Source organism: Phocoena phocoena, chromosome 6 (assembly GCF_963924675.1).
Source record: "Phocoena phocoena chromosome 6, mPhoPho1.1, whole genome shotgun sequence".
Classification (NCBI taxonomy): Eukaryota; Metazoa; Chordata; class Mammalia; order Artiodactyla; family Phocoenidae; genus Phocoena; species Phocoena phocoena.
Genome location: NC_089224.1, coordinates 70492258 through 70510611, shown reverse-complemented (window position 1 = coordinate 70510611; position 18354 = coordinate 70492258). Strand labels below are relative to the sequence as shown.

Here is an 18354-nt window from a genome sequence, read left to right as displayed (position 1 = left end):
AATGCAAAGGAGTGAAATATTCCAACAGGGTCATGCCAGAGAGACGATAAAAGGAATTCTTCAGTTTAAATGACTAAAATAACGCCTTCATTTTTCACTTTATCAGCATCATAGAGTTCCAGTACTAAATATTGCGTGCTTCTATTTCTTTGCCATATTTGGTTTCACCTTATAGAAGTGGTTCCTTACCAGATGGATTGAAAGAGGAATAGTTAACAGAGGCAGCTTATGCAGCCTGGTAAATACCACCAGAGCCGTATTTTGTAAGGGCGATTGAGTGACCAGGAAAGTTAATCCTGGGTGTCTGTTCACGTTGTCTTCCCAAGAGATTTCCTCCACCTACTCGCCTCAGAGCAAAGAGGCAATCTGAGATCAAACTGACATCAGCCCTCATTCTGAGCTTGGTACATCTTCAGAGCAGCTACTGTTATTCTGCCAAAAGGAAGTGGAAATTGAGATAAATGTTTCAATACTCAGATGGAAAAGTCCATTTTTACACCACATCCCTTTTGAAAAACCGCATTCCTTAGAAGCGAAATTTATTGTTTCCTTTTGTGATAGTTTGCTTTTCTTTTTTCTTAAGACGTGGTATTTAAGAGCAGTAATTGAGTTCAGATTTTAAAATGTGCTGTTTCCCACTCTGCATGTCATTAAAATAAAATATTAGCTTTCATAAAGTTTCTTTGGAAGTGTTTCTGGTGTGCTCTATTCCTTGGTGTGTAGAGTGTCAGCCGAAGAATAATGGTTGTGAATGATCAAATGATGGATGAACGTTGATCCTAAAATCTGCTAAGGATCTATTATAATTATAGAGTGTTAAAAATGTGCCTAAAATATACTGATTTACTTCCACAAAATCATCATCTCCTAGTTGTCTTACCTTTTCACAAAGAGCCCAGCTATAGCAGTTTGCAGGGTAGAAGTAGCTATCAAAAGAGCCATGAATACTGGGTTTCGGGTTTTGTCGGGCTTTTGTGTTTGAGGACATTGGTTATTTTCAGAAAAGTATGTGGGTTTGAAACAATGCATATCAATTTTTTCAGAAGGGGTGTTCCAATGCCAAGTTTATTTTACTTTATACTTACCTTTCGGGTATTCTAGTAGACCAGTTGGTAATGAATGTCATTCTCTCACCTCATATGCATTAAAAAGGGTCTCACTGTATTTTGTTTTAATGTGGTACATAGAAAATTCACTTTTCTATCAGATTAGCGTGGAAATGAGTTTCACAGTAGGTCTTGGAGTTGGGTACAAAGATTGAAGTGCATTTGAATTTTAAATTTGCAAACCTAACATTGTTGCTTCCCCAAAGTGCTCTGTTCTTTGTTGGCTCCTTCAAGTTTACTGGGTTACTATGGGATACTGTTCGGTATCTCAGAGAATCCTAGTTGAGCTCCTTTTTCTGAGCTGTGATCTAATTGATATTCTGATATTTCCTCTAGATCAAGAGGAATGGTGTTTGGACCAGCCAATTTAGGGGAAGATGCAATTAGAAACTTCATTGCAAAACATCGTTGCAACTCCTGCTGCCGGAAGCTCAAACTCCCGGGTATGCCCCCAAACGATTCTATTTTTCTCTAAGTAAATCTCTCATTGAACAACATCCATTGTAACCTGGGATAGAGTAGAAAATCTTAATCACATTTTTATCTCATTCGCAGTTGAGGCCTGACTTTCTGACTGCAAATTTTTCAAGTCTCTAAAGGGATTAAAAGGACAGGGATTTACTTCAGGTTCTGCCAAAATGTGATAAAACAACATTGGGCCCAATACTTGTCACAGTCTCTCCAAGGGAAAAGTTCCTCCTACTTAATTGGGGCAAAATTGGACAGAGGCAGGTCTCTGTTCCCCGCCCCGCCCCCTCCCCTTTGGGTCTTGAGTGGTGCCCACAGAGTTTCTATTCTATTCTTATTTACTCATTGGACACTTGAGAGGGTGTGGCATGGAGGGAAACAACAGCTATCAATTAAAGTAGTGCTTTTCACTATAAAAACCTGCCACTTTCAACATACATCACAAGGTATATTTTAAAAATCTGATTAGATAATATGGCACACTTTCTCTGAAAGTAAGAGTCAGCACAGAAAAATATTTCTAACATAAAAGTAAGCGACTGGAGGTTTGTGTCCCCCAGATTGGCAGCCCCAGCTCTGCTGCATTTTTTCCTTTTATCTCAGGAGGGATGCTTTATGTCTGTCTCAGCTTGCTCACTAATTTTCTAAGGTTGCGCCACACTTGTCCTTAGAGTGGAATCTCATGTCTTTTAAGCTGAGTAGCCCTTCCAGCCTTATCATAAATGATCAAACCCTGAATTGGAAATCAGTAATATCCATTGTAACCTGGGATGGAGTGGGTGTAAATTTACAACAAAGAAAGGCACTTTCTAATCTTGTTGGAGTTAGAGGTAGGAGTTGCCCTTGTGGGCACGAGGTAGCAGGAGACTGGGGTGTGGAGCAGATTCCAGTTCCTGTGGGAAATAGCTTATTAGCCAGGGGTGGTGGCAGTGGGGACATGAGACTGGAGCAGTACAGACAGGAGGGGTCTCGATGTCTTCTTGGAGCTGCCCAGGACTCCTTCTCACAAACCACCCAGAAGAACTGGGCAAAGAGATCAGTCCATAGCACATTGGCCAAGCTGCCCACTGGCCTCCTCTGGTCAGAAGGAGCCCAGGAAGGAGAGGGGGCTGGGCTGAGTGGGGCCCTGTGGGAGGCAGGAGCTGACACATATCTCCATCCCGTGATTGCAGGCTGGAGTCCAGCCCATTAACTCAGCATCCTCAGGCGCTGACCTCTTCCCAGGACTGATTCATTGTTTCCTGGGCAGGGCAGCTTCTCATTCTTGATCAGGGACTGTATCTGGTCAGCCAGGAGAAAGGGGGCCTTAAGGCATAACTCACTGCTTCCATCCAGTTAGCTCTTCCGTATGATTAAGATTTCCTCCCTCCCTCACTTGCTTTCTTCCTTTCGTTCTTTCCCTACCATGGTGGCTTTTGAGTAATTCCATAATTCCTCCATTTCTGGACCTAATCCTTGCTTCCTTTCAAAACCTTAGTTAACACACATTTAAATGGAGATAAAAAAATATCCTCATTTACTTGAACATTTGGTAATTTGAATTTTAAAAAGTTTAGCTCGGAAAACAGGATTGGGGTGATTTTTCTTTTTGTTTATGTTTTACTATTTTTTTCTTTTCTTTTTCTTTTTTTTTTTTTTTTTTTAACATCTTTATTGGGGTATAATTGCTTTACAATGGTGTGTTAGTTTCTGATTTATAATTCTTTTTCTTTTTTTTTTTTTTTTGAGAGACAGTTCAGGATAGTATAAGAGCATGGGAATCATAGGTTGAGCTCACATCCCAGAAATGCTTTTTGCTAGTTTTGTGACCTTGGCCCTCATTCTCATCTGTAAGCTGGGGATAATAGCACCTATCTCATAAATCTGGCGTGAGGGTTGAAGTGATGTAATTACTGTTGGTTATTATTAAACTATAATATGTATTAGTTTTATGTCCAGATAATCCCCATTTAACATTAAAAAATAATACAAGGAATGCATGTTTAAGGTTAACAAATTTAATCAACACAGCATACAATGGTTTACAAACATTTAAAGGTCACTCTCCTCCATAAGTTTCTCCCCAAGGGTTACCTTTATTAATGATTTCTTTTGAGAATTTCCCTGTGAAATTAAAGGAGGAGGCTTCAGGAAGCATAAGATCTGATAATTGGATGAAGTCTTTATAGGTGCAGCCAATCCTGAGGTACGGCTTTGTTGCAGAAAACTGACCACTGACATCCCGAGTCCACCATTTTGGCTGCATTCTCTGGCTCTGCCATCATTCAACAAGTGAAAATGCCCTGTGTCCAGTTTGGCCTCACTTAACTCTGGACAGGTCATGTCTTATAGGGCACCATGTATTTAGTCAAGCAACCAAAGCTTGCCTCCCCTGCCCCAGTAAACACAGCCTTGGGGAGTTAGAGTCACACGTGTGCATGGTGGGGTGTAGTTTGGACATGGTTGAGGGTTTGAGTTTCACATATCAGTGGCCCAAGGGAGCAGAGTCCTCTCTGAGCACTTGGCCTAAAGTCCTGAAGTCCGATCTATCTGTGTGAATATTATGTTCTTAAGGATTCTCTATAACTGTCTTAATTGTCTTCCTTGCAGATTTAAAAAGAAATGACTATTCCCCCGGAAGGATAAATTCCGCCTTTGGATTTGAAATCAAAACTGAACCAGCTGAGGAGACTCCAGCAGAGGAAGAGGGTAATAATTCTCCAGAAGACCTCACACGATTGTAAGAAAGGGAGAAGTAAGAAGATGACAGCCCTTGCCCTCCCTTCTATGAACTCTATGGTAACATAGATTGATTGATGTAACACTGGTTATGTCAGAGCCTCTGCCGGGATGGCCTTACCCTGAGGGCCTCCTGGGACATGCCTTCTGAGCCTCATGTCTCCCCTCCCCAAGGACCTCACTGGTGTATGATGAATGGCTTCTCCTAGATATTGACCTGTGTGCAGGGTGCTTTGCGTGTGTTCGTCATCCTCAAGTTGCACAAGAAGACAGATGACTCAGCCAGGAATGCTGCTCTTCATACCTCATTCCTTGTGCAGAATGCTGGGCACTAAAGAACCAGGCAGATAAATTTAATTTATTTTCTTACTATGTGTGCAGACTCTAACCTCCACTACTATTCATCACCTCACCCACATATTGTATTTATGTATATATGTACATAAAAAAGTCACTTGACTCCTTCCTCTCCTTTCCAGCAGCATAGGGCTTTGAAGAGCGACACAAAGGAAAACAAGCGAGTAAGGGTGTATTTGCACAGGCTGGAGCACGCTCCGGTACAAACTAACCAGTAAAATGTTAGCATCCTGGTGAAATCTAGATGGGTTTCAATATTGTCAGTGAATCATATGATAACCGGGCATTTCAGGTTTCTCTGGAAGAGAGGAAAGGGCAATCTAAAACAAACGCCCCATGCATCCTTTTTTTTTAAGGGAACAAGGATATATAAAACTAGAAATTATTAAGAAGTGTTTTCCCTTCCCTTGTGCTCAGGGACACTATTGGTTAGAGAGTTGACTAAGCCAACCTCTAAAGTATTACTCCCTTTTTCAAAGTTGGGTATATAATGTTACAAGCTAAATTACTTTATGTCAGGTCCTATGAGGAAAGATGGGGTTTTTGAATGAAAACATGTTTCACAGGTAATCGCCTGGTTGAAATACAGAGTTCTGGTGGCTTTAACGAGTGCTGGAGTGTATATTTTAAGTTATGGCCTGAGCACATGTAATCGGTTTCAGTGGCCTGAAGAAAGGGTCCCTGGAAGCCACACTGTACAGCAGTGGTCCCGACCCTTTTTGGCACGAGGGACCGGTTTCGTGGAAGACAGGTTTTCTACAGACCGATTGTGGGGGGTGGGGGATGGGGGGGATGGTTCAGGCAGTAATGCCAGTGATGGCGAGCGGAAGATGAAACTTTGCTCACTCGCTGCTCACTTCTTCCCGTGCGGCCTGGTTCCTGACAGGCCGCAGACCGTTACTGGTCCGTGGCCCTGGGGGTCGGGGACCCCTGCTGTACAGCATATTTGGGGGATCGGTCATCCCTCTTTCGCACTTATCAGGGTCACCCTACCTCAGAACAAGCACAAACTTCACACAAGGAGGAGTTGGAGGGCTGGGAATCTTCTCCCCAACTCTTCCTGCATCTCCTTTCCTCATTATAAAGCGTTCGAATCTACCAGCAACAGACCTCCTGGATTTGAAATTTTCAACTTATCTTTCTCGTTAGCCCTTACATTAGCTGGCTTGCTTTTTAAATCAACACTCCTGCCTTCTGAGGTTATACTTTGGGGAAATGTTGCCCAGGGATAGGGGGATGGAAAGCCAAGAATTTGATTTGCCAAAGATAGTGTCTGGCTCTTGTGAGATGCGCAAGGGCTGATTTACAGCCTTTTTACTTTGGTCTTTGGGGTGGTGGGAGGTGGGAAACTTGGGTGATTTCTTGATTGGCAATGAGGATAAAATGTTAATGCTTTTTTCAGAGCTTAACTGCTTTATCCTATTCTGCAAATCAATAAGGGATCTCTTTGCGCTCACTTCAGAGCCGTGTTCAACTATTGGAAGGAGGCAACTTGCCTATCCAAGCCAAACTAAAAGCATTAATTCATTGGTCAAATATTTGTTACCTGGAATGGAACTTGAAAAAACACATCTTGATTTTAATTTTCTGTGTTTTGATTTTCTCACTCTCTTTTTAAGAAAAATCACCCGAATAACATTTTAAAAAGGTGAACCAGCTGCTGGGCAAAGGTCACTGTGGGATAGCTTGCATGCAGATACCAATGTGACAATCATGACTTTGATTCATGACCACGAATGAATGAATTCATCCATTCGGTTAATTTTATTCAACAGGTATTTATTAAGTGCCTTCCCTGTGGTGTGTAAGTAATGAGGGCGCAATGAACATAACATTTCTTTGCCCTCAGAAAGTGTTATATCTCATGCTTCTTTCTTTTTTGGTTGTTGTTACGAGTTTGGATTTCTGGTGAGTGCTAAAAAATTTGACTTCTGGGCAAATGTTGAATCCAGAGATGTATTCCATACCCTATCTGCCAGTGGGCAGTAGGTTCAGACTGGAATAAGAGAATTAGGGCAAATAAAAGGACATAGATGGGGCTGGTTTTAGGAGCCACTGAAGAAAAATGGATTGCATAATCCTTGTATGAGCCCTTAGCCAATCTCACAGATGGAAATCTGAACCTGGGGGCCAGAGAAGCAGCCAGGTTCCAGGGAGTCCTTCCTGAAGGCATCCTGTGCATGGGTATTCCCCTCCATGGGGCTGTACATTCCTGGAGTGACTTTTGCCCCATGACCTCTTAAAACTTCTAACAACTCTGGGGAATGAGATCAGATATAGTTTTGGGTGTTCCTCACCCTGTTATTTTCTGTAGCTTTGCAAAACAAGTACCGGGTGACTAAAACTTCCCTACCAACCATTTAATCAAAAATTGAAAAAAAAAAAAAATTTGTTGTTACTGTTTTAGTTGAGACGGATCACTCAGTTTCTAGAAGTCATGACACAGATGCTCCTGCCATGGCTTGTTACCCTTCTCCATCAGTCACCGGCATCTAGCACGAAGTGTGGCACATAATAAGCTTTCAACATTATTTGTTGAAAGAAATAATAAAACCCTCACATGATAATGGATTTCATTCACTAGTTAATAAATCAGATTTGCATTTTTAATCTAGAAGGGAATGATTACCAATTCCTTAAGACCCAACACAATTCTTTTGATCTCTCTCTGTTTTAATTTTCCAGGAAATAGCTTTTAACAACCTACACCTTGTCTGTTGAATTCTCAACCAGTTCTTGCCCTTATCGTTGTGGCGATAATACCAAAGTACCGTCCTTCTTACTGGTGACTATTGAAATGAGATGATAACTTCCCAGAAACTGCCTAGAAATAATCATCACTTTATTACCCTTTGAAAAGAAGATTGATAGAAAAGTCATTTGAAAGATGGTTCATTACCATGCCCTAGTACGATTTCTTTACTCACATCTCTCCAAAGCATGAGAAAGGGAGGATTATTCTCTGAGGTCGGAATTTGAAGGCTGTGTGTTTGCCTCTTTGAAGTCTTGGTATTTAATTTTCTGTAGTCATTTCTTGGGCAATTTTCTAAGAAACTAGTTGAAGCTAATTTATCATAAGTTAAAGTCAAATGACAGAAAAGATTTTTTTCTCCCTTAGCAGCATTTTATTCCACAGAGGTTAGCTTCTGAAGGAAAATGAGACTTAAATAGCATTTCAGATCTCCAGCCACATGGATGGGTACACAGAATAGAAAGGGTTCTGGAAACCACACTGATTTTTTTATTTAGCATAGTTATTATTTTGTGATTTTTCTTCCTGGACCTTGATATACAGATAATGAAATGCTCTCCTAAAAATAATTAGTTAGGTTGCTTAATTTTTCAAAAAGAAACTTTCAGTCCTCAAGAGATAACAACCCTTGGTCTCTATCATTGGCTGATTTGGTTTAACTTTATATAATTCTTTTAACCTTTGTCTTAAACCCTAACTCTGCAATGAGATGAGGTAACTTGCCTTACCTTTTCAAACAAAGGCAAACAATAATGAGAGAGCATTTATAAGGTCCTCTGAGAATCTTATTTGAAAGGCTTCTCGTGAGCATGGGATCCAGTTCAATAAGTAATAAGGGGTTTTCATTTTTCATATTATGTGACCATTATTTCATGTTTACAGAGGATGCTCAGTGGACTTGTTTCAGTATAAACACAAAAGTGGTTTCTGCTGTTTCTCTCTTTCCAAGGGGAAAAAGCTCGTTGCCCCCTTTTTGTTTTGAAACTTAATTAAAGTAGTTCAAAATCAGGATGTTCACCATTTTACAGTGTCTCCTACTTATTTTGTTTATTGATGGATTTAGGTTTACACAGCTAACGTCTTTTGCCACCTTCTGCCCAAAGAAAGCCTTCCAGGATAGGTAAAGTCCAAATCTGACACCATCATTGGTGATATTTTTAGGAATGGAAAAAGAGCAGGTTTAGAATCTTGATATTTGCAAAGGTTGATGTTTTACAAAAAATTTAATTAATGCTGATTTAGATTTTGTCAGTGTAGTGCTGTTTAATAATAAGAAAATTCTGCCTATGGCTTGCCAGTGTCTTTTAGTAACTAACTTCCTTTAGAATTCTCGTCTTCCCCTAGTGGTTTTCGTTTGTTTGTTTTCATTTTGAACCTTTAGAAATTCTACCTGCTATATTAGTCAGAAAGTCCTTACAATTGTTATGGTAGAAACCCTTTGGCTAATGACTGTCCAGATGTGGACATAATAATTGCCTTCCACTGGAGGGATTTGGGGGAATCATCATTGGTGTCATGTGATTGCACTTTGGCTTCTAATGAATCTTTCTCTGTTTATCATATTGGTCACCAGCAAGAAGTCACAGAACCTCAGGGTGCTTTGGTAACCAAAAGAAATCCTTGGTGTGTGTTATGGGCTGAATCGTGTTGAAATCCTAACCCCCACTACCTCGGAATATGATTGTATTTGGAAATAAGGTATTTACAGAGGTAATTAAGTTTTAATCAGGTCATTAGGGTGGGCCCCGATTCAATATTACCGATATCCTTATAAGAAGAGGAGATTAGGACACAGACACACTGAAAGTGATGATCATGTGAAGACCGAGAGAATGCAGCCACCTCCAAGACAAGGAGAGAGGCCTCGCAAGAAACCAGACACACTGACATCTTGGACTTCCAGCTTCCAGAACTGGAGGAAAGAAATTTCTCTTGTTTAAGTCACCCAGTCTATGCTGCTTTGTTATGGCAGTCCCAGAAAACTGTTACAGTGTGTTGCCATGGAATTCCCTACTTGTCCCTGGAATTTTGTAGAAAGGGACTTGGGGAGCAGAGATGCTGGCAACAACAATGGAGGGAAGGAGGAGGAATGACCGTTGGTTGCATGTATCTGCTGTGGGAGAGGACAGAGAATATCACGGAGGGTGGCAGGACTGGTGAATTATTTTATTGAGAGAGTAGAGAGTGATGTGTTCTGGAGATCACCTGAGTGTTACAGAGGAAAACAAACATGGGCCGGGCTTCATGACATGGGGTGTTTGCCTACTGCTAAAGGGCTTCTGGGGATTGGAAGAGAGGTATGGTGATGATGTACAGTGTAGTCCTTAGTTTTGTACAACTTCCGTATGTATCCTATTTAAGAAATACTCATTGAGCTTTACCATGTGTTATGTCCTGACCCTAAGGTTAGACCTATGCGATAAGATCCATTTCTGTCTTCAAGGCTCTCCAAAACAAATAAGGAGTCTACAGTATACTGATTTGTCATTGCCCAGCAATGATAATGATTATAATGATAGCTTTTAAATATTATTATTATTATAGGCAATGTGTGTTGAGCACTCATTATGTTCTAGGCATTGTGCTAAATGCCCATATTACAAAGATTTGAAAAGGCTGCTTATACGTTAGACAGCTTAATTAAATCAGCTACCCAAGGAGGAGCCAGGATTTAAAGATCAATCAAATCAATGACATAGATGGCTAGGCAATACTAACCAGCACACTTAGAATTACTAGAGCGTGAATCCCTATGATGGTTTGAAACACAGATTTGGAAGTCAGACCTAACTTAGGCCACTGGATGAGAAAATCCAAACTGGCCTTTGTGGAATGTTACCTTGTGTCCTCTCTGTACACGTCATTGTCAAGGAAATGTTTGCCGCACAGTGAATAGCCATTCATAGAGTGTGAGTCCATGGTAGAGGCACTTCCTCTTGTCATCATCAGCAGGTAAGTGCAAGATGATGAGTGGGTTCTTTTGAGTCTGGCACTGTGTCTACCGATGAATTTTTCTGTTTCCACTTGCATTTCTGTCCTCCTTTTATGTCTTCCTAAAAAATTAGATATTTGTTTGTCAATACAGCAGCTAACTATTTGATAGCATCTAGTGACATTCCAGTTTATCAATTTATAGTGAGAAATAGAATCTATGCAAACGACAAAACCTTTATCAGTCTGACCATCACACTGTGTCCCTGGAGGCCTTGGAAGCTGGATTATAATCAAAGGGTTGCATGAAGTGCGTGGAATCAGAACAGAGTTAGGTAAATCACGTATTTAATGGTGTCAGGCTAAGACATCCTGTTTCATCCCATCTTCTCCAGAGGTATGGGCCTTCCAGTGGGAGTGGAATACCCAAAGTGTGCAATATTCCAGACTGATTCCAAAGAACTGAAAGTGACCAGCCTTGAGAAATACGGATGATAATGAGAATTATTTTTCTCATGTCTTCCCTCCCTCCCTCTCTTCCTTGCTTCCTTCCATGCTTCCTTGCTTCCTTTCTTCTTCTCTCTTCATTTTCCTTTCTCTGACTTCCTATTTCTGTTACATCTTTTTATACTACACTAGCTGCAAATATGAACCAAGAAACATCATTAATTTCACTTAAGTGAGGTACCTATTTTTCCAGAAATGTAGAATTAGAAAAAAAAAAGAGAGAGAGAACTAAAAGGATAGATGAAAATAATGAGATTTAAAGAGATTGTGTTTCACTCAAAGTTAATATAACTATATTGTCTGAGGAGAGACTAGAACGCAGGCCTTCTAAGTAATCACCATTTTTCTTAATAATGACTGAATTTGAGTTAAGGCAAATAATGTTCTCTTGTTGTATTAAACTTCTTCTCTGTTTTCTTAAAAAGTATTTGGATGTTTCTGTGTGTGAATAAGTTTTTAACTAGGAAATCTTTCTAAGGCTGTCATATGGGTCAAATAAGATTCACTTGTCTATGTTTTTCAAAGAGGATAATTCATTAGATATCTGATTTTAGAATTCTAGTTGCAAAATGATATTGCAAATTAATGACTAATGATTTTAATATTTCACTTTGCTTATTTGTATGTGTGTATATAATATGTGTGTTTGTATAAGCAGAAAGTAGCTATTTGAATACCAGGCTTGGGCGACTGTTGAGATTTCAGTGAAAAGACTCTGTAAGACTTGGATTTCAGTGAGTCTTTCAGATATTTCATTTTATTTAGGATGATTTGTGATTATTTCCTGTTGTCATAAAAGGCCACTTAGGCCTGTGGCATGCCTTGAATTGTCCCAGAAGGGGCTTCATGGAATAGTAGAAAGTTCTCTAAACCCTGAAACCAGGTGGACTTAGGTCTGAACTGAAGCTTTGCCACTGAATAATTTGTTACCTTGGGCAACTTGATTAACCTCTCTGAACGCAGCTTATCATATGAATATGGTACGATGATCTGTTAATATACCGACTTATCTTTCTTCTTGCTATTCTCCATCCCAAGAAAGTAGGTGGATGCCCTTGCCTCAGGACCGTAATGGCTTACTGCATAAGTTGCAGGTCCCAATATGACAGCCTCTCACCAAGACATCTGGAAAATTGATGGGGGCTAGAACTTGGAGCTCGTGAGGCAGAGGAAGCCTACCCTGAGAAGAGAAGAGAGACTCACTCCTGGAGTCAGGGAAGATGATGGTGTTTTGTGTAAGAGGCGTAGGGCTTGTGAAGGGCCAGTTCATGGATATCAGGACTGACTAAGAGCTATGGCCTGAGAAGTCACAGGAAACAATACATGTCCATGCTAGTCATGGATCAAATGGAGCCACCTGCCTGTGAATGGATCCCGTGGGCCTGTGGGCCTGATGGCCAAGGTTAGAAGCCCTTCTCTGTTTTTCAAGCACCCAGTGAACTGCTTTTGTTCTTACACGTTTTGGAATCCCGAAATATGACTAACTCTTTTATCCTTTTGCAGAGAGCGGACCTCTCTCTAGATTTAGGAAAATAAGGTAATGTGCCATTTCTTGTGCCTAAATGTTGTAGAGCAAATTCATCTGTGTAACCTAATGTGTACCAAGCAGGAGTAGTCTGAGAATTAGAGATAATGTACATGGAACACTTAGTACAGTGTCTGGCACACAATAGTCATGGTGGGAAGTTGTTAATCATTATTACTGAAGATATTCTTATTTTATCGCCAAAACAGTTTCCCACCCAGGATTGGTGGAGCTGGAGATGCTTCTCTCTTTTTAAAAAATAGGCTTTTTTAAATGACCAATTTTAGGTTCACAGCAAAACTGAACAAAAGGTACAGAGATTACCCTTATACTATCTGCCCCCACACATGCATAACCTCCCCCATCTGCTTCTCTTTTCAAACAAAAGGCTAATAGTTCATGACATTGATCCTAGAATGCTAGTATTGAAATGGTTCTATATTAGGGGAGGCTGGGCAACAACAGTAAATAGGCACAAAAATGTGATGACTTGACACAATAGACATTTATTTCTCACTTAACATTCCAGGACAGACTGTGGCGAGTGGTTGAGTTCTCTGTTCCACACAGTCTTTCTGGGACCCAGGCTGACAAGTGGTTCTATCATCTTTAACAGACGGGCACCAAGGGGAAAATGACATGAAAGGGAAGAGAGCACATGGGAGGTTTTATGGGTCAGCCCTAGAAGTGGCACACATCCTTTTGTTCACATCCCATCAGCTAGAACTCAGTCACACAGTCCTGCCTACCTGCAAAAGAGGCTAGCAACTGCAGTGTAGCAATGCGTCCAAGAAAAAGAGAGAAAGGGGTTTGATGGACAGCTAACAAAATGTGTCAAATTGAGGATTATTTATTGTGGTCCAATTTTTCACTTGATTGAGTGTGGCTCTGGAAGGTGGGTGTTCTTTGGTAGGGCTTTGGAGAGTGGGGTTTTTTCTTTCTACAGAAATGTTTAATACAAAGTTCTCCTTATTTAGGTCATGGAACACTTTTGACTAACACTCCATATCTTCTTGCACCAGGCATCTTCACAATATCATCAGGTATATTCCTTTTTGTTTTCCTATAATTTACTTATAATGGCAAAATCGACACAAAAAGTAAAATCGACACAAAAAGTAAAATCTACTTGGAATGAGAGTTGGCTTTATTGAGCACTGTTAGTTTAGTGACAGCTGTAAAATATGTCCATTGTGACTTTCCTCTCACTGCTTGACCTCCATCCATTTCCCTTCTCACCATCCCTCTAAGCGGCATCACGTGAAATCAAAACTTTCTTGCCCTCATTTCTAAATCGCATACAACCAGCTAGCAGGCATATAAGCAGTGAGGTGAGAGTAGAAATTTACATAAGGAGCCTATTAATATACTATACAAATGAGGGTCCTGTGGAGAATGTTAATTAATTTCCTACACTGAATGGCCATGATCACGGTAAATTTTCACTGTGGCAAGAGCTAAGATGGAGGTGGAAAACTTGGATATACATAAGAGATGGGAAATTAACTAAATTTTATGAAGAGAGTTAATTATCATATACTTTTCCCACAAAGTAGAAGAACTTAAGCATTGCTCTGACTTTAAAGCTTGGGTTCATAAGCTTGAAAATGATTTTTAAGAGTCATCTTGGACCATTTCTTGAAGGGCAGTGGGTGGGGAATTGAAACATTTTCATGAAACATTTCACTTTATCAAATTTTAAAATTGAGGACATTTTTAGAGTACTATTGTGAAAATTTATGATCTGTTCATTTCTCAGTCCCCTAGAGCCATGGCTGACAGAGCATAGGTGGACTAGACAGAACATGTGATTTTGGGGTAAATCCCCAGTGTCTGCTCCGTTACTTTACTGGTTCAGTCATTGATTTATTGACTTAACTAAGACTCACTAAGTGCCTAGTGTTTGCCATGACTGGGAAGGTGGGTACTCACAGGTCTGTGAGAAGGCAGACATGTAAAACAACCTCACTGCACCAGAAGCTAAACTTGGGGCATTTGCAAAATGCTTTTGAATTCCAGTGAAAGAGGGACTCCCTTTCTCAAGAGGGAAGGGAAGGCTTCACAGAGAATGACACAGAGTTTACCTGGTGGAGGGAACAGCAGCTGGGAGAGATGTTTGGGGAATGGTGAATAGTTGTATAGCTAGTCTCTAGGTATTGGGATACCTAGAAACTAGGTACATATTGGGATATAGTAGGAGGTAGCATGAGATAAAGCTGAGAAAAATGGGTAAATTTGATAAAAGCCTTTCATGTAATTTTAGCAAATGAGTTTTATTATGCAGGCGAGGGAAGTTAGGAAATGCTTTAAACATAATCAATTCTGGGTTAATTAATTAATTCAGCAGACATTTATTAATCATCCACTGAGTATAACCTGCTTGGCCTTCGAACACTGACTGTGATGTAGACACTGCCCACAGGAACTTAAGAGTTCAGTGAGTGATTACAGTCAGTAGAATTGGCTCTCAGGGTTTTTTGGGAAGGGCTCTAACTGTTCATACCTTCCAGATTCACTTCATATCACCAATAATATCATTATTATCTGTGATACGGCTGATGGAAGTTTTCTCAATCTGAAAGGTAAAGGTTCTAGCAGGGAAATAGCACTTTGCTGACCAGATAGAGTTTCTCAAAATGCCATGGGCTCTCGGCCCTCCTCTCATTGGGGTCATCAGACACAGACTCTCTCTAGGAGCTGGAGGCATCTCCTCATGCTTGCAGTCTAAGCTTTCTTTATCAAGGCAAGACAAGACCAAGAGTTTCCCTAAAGGAGTGAAAAGAGATGCAGTGAACTGTTCTTAATTTTAGCATCACCTTTCCTAACCATGGACATTTCAAAATGTCCTGATACCGTCTTCCAGTAGTTTTTCTTTTTCCTGCCAAAATTAACTGATTGACTATATCAAACATTTGTGGACCATGTGCCCGATCCCTGTGTCTCTGACTCCTGCCCCTGCCAAAGCAATTCCTAAACCATGAGTAAAATTTTAAGTTGTGTATCTCTGACTGATATACCTTTGACTCCAGCAAAGAAAGTATTTCACTGGGTTTTGGTGAATTTGCTGAAAACTCTGTTGCTCTCTGGGCAAGGGACGGTTCTGTTGGTCACGGAGGATGACCCAGAGTTTACCTGGTGGAGGGAACACAGCCATTGCCTACCTGGGAAGGCTGCTGTGGTCCTCTGTTCTGTGAGGAAAAAGGCCAGATAAGGTCAGGCAATACCTACAGCCCTTGTCCAGCTCTTCTGGCACAGAAAGCTTCCATGCCTTCTCGTCTTATTTTGGGCCTCACTCAGGTGCAGTAACCTCCTGTTGGTCCAGCCAGATCAAGACATTCCCCCCAGTCTCCATCCTGAGCCTCCCAGCCTCAGCTAGGCTCTGAACTCCTGGTCCCAGAGAGCAGGATGGATTAGTGCTCAAGGCTCCCACGCTGACTCTATCAAAGCTTTCCTCCACACATCTCCATTATGTGAATGGCTCTGTTAACCAAACCTATTATCATTCCCCCTTGGTTTTCAAGTTGAGAAAGGGAAAGCAACTTCTTTAATGGCCCACAGATTGATGATTAACATTTTACATGTCCCTGCTGCTAAGTAAAAGAACGGCTTTGTGGACAGTGAAAATGCCTAGGAGAAGGAAGCGGGAGTCAACTTGGTTTATTAAGTTGTGCTGCTTCATTAATCACAATCTTTTTTTATGGCAGTGCTTAAAGGCCCATCCATTGTACTTCTCGGGAATGGGGTAGATCAAAAACAAGTGCTTTTAGTGCACCTTTGACATCTGGCATAGCAGCCGGCTATCTGCGATATTGCTCTCAAGCAGTGTGGGGAACTGCATTTACTGTGACTGTGCTGGCCCTTCTGATTTAAGCTACTGCAGAGGGCAATGAATTACCTTAAAGGAGCTCCAGTGCAGAACTCCAAGTTTTATGCCGGACCCCTGCCAGCTTCCCCACTTTATGAGTATGAACAATCAGACAATTGAACTGATTTGACTTTGCCGCTCCTGGAGTTTCATTGCCTCGAACCTGGGGATGTAATGATGGCAATGCCATGCTAAATGCTGCTCTGACTAGCAGCAGTACCCCTGCCCGTTCAAGTAGGGCACCCATTCTTGTTAGCTGAAAACTGCTCTGATTTGCAGCAAGGGGGAAAATAGATCCTAGGCAATCAGATTAACTCAACTCTGAATGTTATTTTCATTTAACACTGTGGAACCAGGCAGTGTCCCGTTTTTTTTTTTAATGGTAAACTCATTAAAAGGCAGGGTTCTTTTGCAAGGAGTCTTATAGCACTGGTGAGGAAGGCACCTGCCAAGTCCTAATACAGATCGCAGACACACATATTTGTATAAGCTTACATATAAAATACACATATACTCCTACTCCACAGACAGGCTCGAGCTCAGCTAGTATCGTCAATATACAAAAGGGCATCTGGTCCCGTCAAAATGACGTGAAATTGAGTTATTCATAATGTTTAAAACTCATGTCAGTACATACACATTTTAGCTCTTTGTGTGAAACAGAAGACAAGTGCTAAGGTGTAGTTATTGTATACTTTCTGTGTTGGAGGACATACTCACTTTTGGGATTTATTATATGTAAAATAAATTTCCTCTAACATCCTTTGAAAATCGTGTTACTGTATTTGGAAGGACAATCCAATGTTCACTGTAAAAAAATCAAAAAATGCGGTGAAGAACCCAAAGTACATGCCACACACCATCTTACCACTTAGAGATCCCTATTATTAAAACTTTATCCAGACATCTCTCTTTGTAAGTGTACACTGATTGATTGCTTCATTCATTTTCTATCTATAAGCAAATCTGTGTTGTTAAGACAGTATGTGAAGTGTGATCCCATTTATATGAACGGAAAACACATACACACACACACACACACACACACACACACACACACACACACACATTTAAACAGAAACTCTCTGGAGTATCAGTTCCTTATGTCCACATGCTTGTTTGGCATTGACCGGTAGACTTGAAGTCTAGCAGACATCTTAGTTGATTTAATACCTGAGCACCTGATGTCCCCCCAAATCTACTTCTCCCACAATCTCTCCCATCTCAGTTAATGCAGTACAAACTTTTGGTTGCTAAGGCCCCCGGTTTTGGAGCCATCCTTGATTGTTCTTGTTTCTTTCACCCCATATCCAATTTATTCACAAATCCTCTCAGCTCTACCTACAAAATATACTCAGAACAGGATCACATCTCACCATCTTTAGTACCATTGTTGCTCGCCTGGATCATTGCAGTAACCTTCATATTGGTCCTCCTGACTCCTGCATGCAATTTGGATGAAAATCTACATTTTAGGATTGTCATATGCTTTTATGTTTTTCAAAACTATGGTGACAGTGAGGTATTTTGGAAAGAGCAGATATTTAAATCTAGATAGTCCTTGGTTTGCATTATAGTTGTGATGGTTACTAGCTGTGTGGCCTTAGAAAATTCATTCTTTCTTTCTGAGTCTCTTGGTTCTTCATCTGTAAAGTGGGCTAATGATGTCTACATCCTGGGTCTCTCATGCAGATGAAGAGAATTCACACTAAGTAACTAGCAACAGTCTGGTACACAGTATGTGCTCTGTAACTGTTCATTTTCGTGATTCCTCTCATTCATTCAGCTGGGATAATGTCAAACTCCTTCCTGTGGCATATAAGGCCTCTACAGTTGTGACCCATCTTCTTTAAGCTAGACACCTCTACCTCCTCACTAAGTATCCCATGCTTCAGCTACAGTAAATAGCCAGTCTTTCCCAAACCCACCCTCCTTACCTCCTCCAACAAGCACATATTTAAGACACCCAGATGGCCTCCCTGGTGCCTGTCTGCATCTTTCACATTGATAGAAGATTGACGTCATGTATGCAAATCTGACAATATTATTAACGTCATTCTTCCACGGGAGGGTTTCCATGGCACATATAATAATGTCCAAACTTCCAAGTGTGGCGTACACGTGC

The 18354-nt window shown here is 40.8% G+C and overlaps 1 protein-coding gene across 1 annotated transcript in view; it reads left to right on the top strand.

The window, feature by feature from the left end:
- TRPM6 (transient receptor potential cation channel subfamily M member 6) overlaps nucleotides 1-4297 on the top strand; it is a 121716-nt gene extending 117419 nt beyond the window's left edge. The window contains exons 39-40 of the mRNA XM_065878353.1: nucleotides 1443-1549; nucleotides 4164-4297. Coding sequence (XP_065734425.1) covers nucleotides 1443-1549; nucleotides 4164-4297 — 241 coding nt within the window. The remainder of the gene's footprint in view (nucleotides 1-1442; nucleotides 1550-4163) is intronic.
- Nucleotides 4298-18354: the final 14057 nt, after the last annotated feature.